This window comes from Hydra vulgaris, chromosome 01 (assembly GCF_038396675.1).
Source record: "Hydra vulgaris chromosome 01, alternate assembly HydraT2T_AEP".
NCBI lineage: Eukaryota > Metazoa > Cnidaria > Hydrozoa > Anthoathecata > Hydridae > Hydra > Hydra vulgaris.
Window position 1 is genome coordinate 36,218,724 of NC_088920.1, and position 3,919 is coordinate 36,222,642.

At 28.7% G+C, this 3,919-nt stretch overlaps 1 protein-coding gene across 1 annotated transcript; it reads left to right on the top strand.

The window, feature by feature from the left end:
* Positions 1 to 1,610: 1,610 nt before the first annotated feature.
* LOC136074379 (nucleolar complex protein 2 homolog) lies at positions 1,611 to 3,495 on the top strand. Its single transcript, XM_065786687.1, has 5 exons — positions 1,611 to 1,783; positions 2,451 to 2,577; positions 2,659 to 2,723; positions 3,119 to 3,216; positions 3,365 to 3,495. The coding sequence occupies exons 1-5, from the start codon at positions 1,611 to 1,613 to the stop codon at positions 3,493 to 3,495; spliced, it is 594 nt and encodes a 197-aa protein (XP_065642759.1).
* Positions 3,496 to 3,919: the final 424 nt, after the last annotated feature.

The following is a 3,919-nucleotide window of genomic DNA, read 5'->3' on the forward strand; positions in this document are numbered from 1 at the left end:
TAAAAGAGATGAGAATGATTTTTGGTCTTAACATCTTATGAATTATCTTACGAAGATTTTGAGCAATCTTTTAAGATGCTTAAGTGTAATAAATCAGCTGGCCATGATAATATAAATGGTAATGTTGTCATCGAGTCTTATGAACCCCTAAAAGATTTACTATATAAAGTTTTACATTGTTCAATAATTCAGGGCGTTTTTCCTGATTTTCTAAAAATAGCTAAAGTGACTCCAACTTTCAAAGCTGGTGATGCAACCAATGTTTCTAATTATCGCCCAATTTCTGTTTTGTCTACTTTTTCTAAAGTTTTAGAGAGAACTTTATATAACGTAATTTATACTCACCATTCTTTAAATATATACTAAATGTTAATAAATACGGATTCAAAAATAATAACTCAACAGAACATGCAATAATCCAAATTACTCGCAATATTTCTGAATCTTTTGAAAATTCTCAATTCACGTTGAGAGTTTTCATAGATCTATCAAAAGCTTTTGATACAACTGGTCATAAAATTCTCCTAAAAAAACTTGAATATTATGGAATTAAAGGAAATGTTTTACTGTTACTTAAAAGCTATTTAAGCAAACGTAAACAGTTTGTTTATAGTAATTTAACTGACCCAAACAATCTATTAAATATAACCTGTGATGTTCCCCAGGGTTCTATACTTGGGCCCCTTTTCTTTATCATTTACATCACTCATTTACACAAAGCTTCAAACTTGATTGCTGTCATGTTTGCAGATGACACTAACCTCTTTTTATCTGATAACAATATTACATCATTATTTCAAAATATGAATATCGAATTAACAAAAATTTCTGAATAGCTTAAAATAAACAAGATTTCACTTAATATTGAAAAAAAAAATAAAAATAAAAATAAAACTTAAGATAAATTTAATTCGTTATTTCAATTTTTTCCAACTAATAAAACTATTTTTTGAACTAATAAAACCATTTTTTCAAACTAATTTTGGAAAATCAAGCATTTCACTTTATGGAGCTTCTCTTTGGAATAAAATAGTTTTAAAACGTTTTAATTTTTTTTGGAACGCAGTTACCTCTCATTCAAAAAAAAGCTTAAGGAAATCATTTTGTCTATTGATGATATATTTTTGTATTTTTAAACATTGAATAGTTTACTTTTTTAATTTTTATGCAGTGTTGTAACTGAATATGTATATGAATGCACTTAACTTTTTCTTGCGCTTTATACACTTGACCATGTATGTATGCATTTGATTTTTATGAGATTTTTAAATTTACGAGCGGTTCTCAATGAAGACTTGATGTATTTCTGCGAGTGTCCGATTTCTTTTTATTTATTGAATCAAATACTTGTATATTTTTTGTTTATTTATATTTTCTAGTTATAAATTTATAACTAGAAAATATAAATAAACAAAAAAATTTCAATAAAAGTATACCAATACCGAAATTCCCAAGTAATTTATCACCAAAAGAAAATTATCAGCATTGCCACCTGTTGTTTATCACCTGAGGGAGAGTCAACTCATCAAAATTGTCATTTTGCAAAACCAACAAGAAATGATGGAGCTTCAAATGTCTTAAGTAAATTTCCGCTTTCTGAAAAACGTGAGATGCCTTTTGTAGTATTTACTACTTTAATGTATATATGTGTTATATTTGATGATGATGATGATGATGATGATGATGATGATGATGATGATGATGATGATGATGATGATGATGATGATGATGATGATGACAATGATGATGATGATATATATATATACACCCTCGGAATAAAGAGGTCAGCAATAATTTTGAAAAAAATTGAGGTCATCAATAATTTGCCAGTATAATCTTTTAGAGGGCAGCAGCAGGTCGGCAAAAAAAAAATTGATACAAAGGTCTTCCCATAAAACATAGAAACGAGGTCGGCAACTTTTTGCTGACCTCAAACACTTTTAGGTCGGCATTGCTGAATGCCGACCCTAATTCTGAGGGTTGATATATACATGTCTGTGTATATATAGCCCTCGGAATTAGGATCAGCATTCAGTAATCCTGACCTTCAAGTGTTTGAGGTCGGCAAAAATTGCCGAAAACGAGGTCAGCAAAAGTTACCGACTTCGTTTCTACGTCTTATGGTAAGATCTTTGAATCAATTTTATTTTTATGATGACCTGATGCCGACCTCGAAAAGATTGAGGTTGGCAAATTATAACCGACCTCATTTTCTTTAATTCCGAGGGTTCTCTCTCTCTCTCTCTCTCTCTCTCTCTCTCTCTCTCTCTCTCTCTCTCTATATATATATATATATATATATATATATATATATATATATATATATATATATATATATATATATATATATATATATATATATATATATATATAAATCACCTTGTATTGAAATTAGGATTTCAATACAAGGTGATTTAGCTGCTTAGTGAGATAAAATAAGTTACAAATAGCCATCATTTTCGATGTACATGTAAAGCTGCTCAAGATGACAATCTATTACTTCTTTTAAACACTGTAGAAGAATTTGATGACTTTGAGAACAAAATATCTTCAAATGAAGATGTGTTTAATTTATTTGTACGTATTTTATTTATAATTATTTTATAAACAACCAAGCAAATTTTATAAAATGTGTACTTAAAACTTGCAAAATCTTAGGTCAACCAAATTAGTCGAGTCGGTGGAGCAAATTACAAAACAAGCATAAAAAACATCATGCAACGGTAAGTTCATTTTGTTACTATAAGGGAGATGTAAACTCCCAAGTGCTTCTCAAGTGTTTTTCCTATTATTGCTTTTCTTAAAATACTTTTATAGTGGTAATGTTTCACATAAATGTTTTCAAAACTAATGATATTATACTTATATTACCACCATTTTGTAGTTAGAAACGGTTTTGAAATTCAGACATAACATTTGCATATGTAATAATAATGACAAATATAGACAATATATACATATATTAATGTATATATTAAATATATACAATATATTCATTAAAATTTAAACTGTTGGATATTTTTATTTCTATTTAAAGATATATTAAAAGTTTAATTGCAGATAACAAGACTCTTAATTTGTGCATATGAGATTTTTATTTCTTTTCTGCAATTTTTAGGGTAATGTCAAATAGTCTTCAATCTAAATTTTTTATGGCAGGTAAGAGAGGACAAAAGAAAGCTTTCGAAAAGACCAAATTTTATCATGCTGTTTCTGGTAATTGCTTAAATTTTATATGATTAACAGCCCTTAAATTTCTTAGTCTTGGTGATATGAAACTAGCTGTAAGCAATCTACGGATCGATTTCCAATTAAAATATGTCAGATAAAATTTTTAAATAATTAACCCTTGTTCTATTTTTAGATTCGGTTTTGGCGACTTATGCAGAGAGTACGAGATCCACAGTTCGAGATTTTTTGAAAGATTATCTAAAATATGCTCCTGATAGGCTAAACGGAGGTGGGCGCAAGAGCTCGCCACGCACTCCGGAGTAACGAAAGTTATTTGTAAGCGTTGATACAACCACTATTTATAAAAAGTTTAATTGCAGATAACGAACAAATCTCTAAATTTGTGCTGTATTTGTTTTGAAATAAGAATTATATACATATTATTATTTGTTGTATTATTTCAAGAGATGTTTTGTATATGCCTAAAATTTATTTTGGTTGTTTTAAATCGGTAAGAACGACCAACTTAGGTTGAAATAACGTTTATATAACGTTATATCAACGTGTTTCTTTCAAACGTCTGTCCGCAACGTTGGTTAAACGTTGACAAAAACAACGTCATAATTTGTTTCCATTTCAACTAACTTTCAACGTCAGTTCAATGAGTACTGCGACGTTATAACAACGTTGTATCAACGTTTTTGTGCTTGCTGGGAAAGAATTTTTTAATCTTAACGATTTCATTTAT

What these genes read in the sequence shown, in the direction of transcription:
- LOC136074379 (XM_065786687.1), top strand. Translation starts at nt 1,611, where the DNA reads ATGCCTTTTGTAGTATTTACTACTTTAATGTATATATGTGTTATATTT. An exon ending in AAGATGTGTTTAATTTATTT is followed by an intron (nt 2,578 to 2,658) that starts GTACGTATTTTA and finishes GCAAAATCTTAG; the next exon opens with GTCAACCAAATTAGTCGAGT. An exon ending in ATTTTATCATGCTGTTTCTG is followed by an intron (nt 3,217 to 3,364) that starts GTAATTGCTTAA and finishes TTCTATTTTTAG; the next exon opens with ATTCGGTTTTGGCGACTTAT.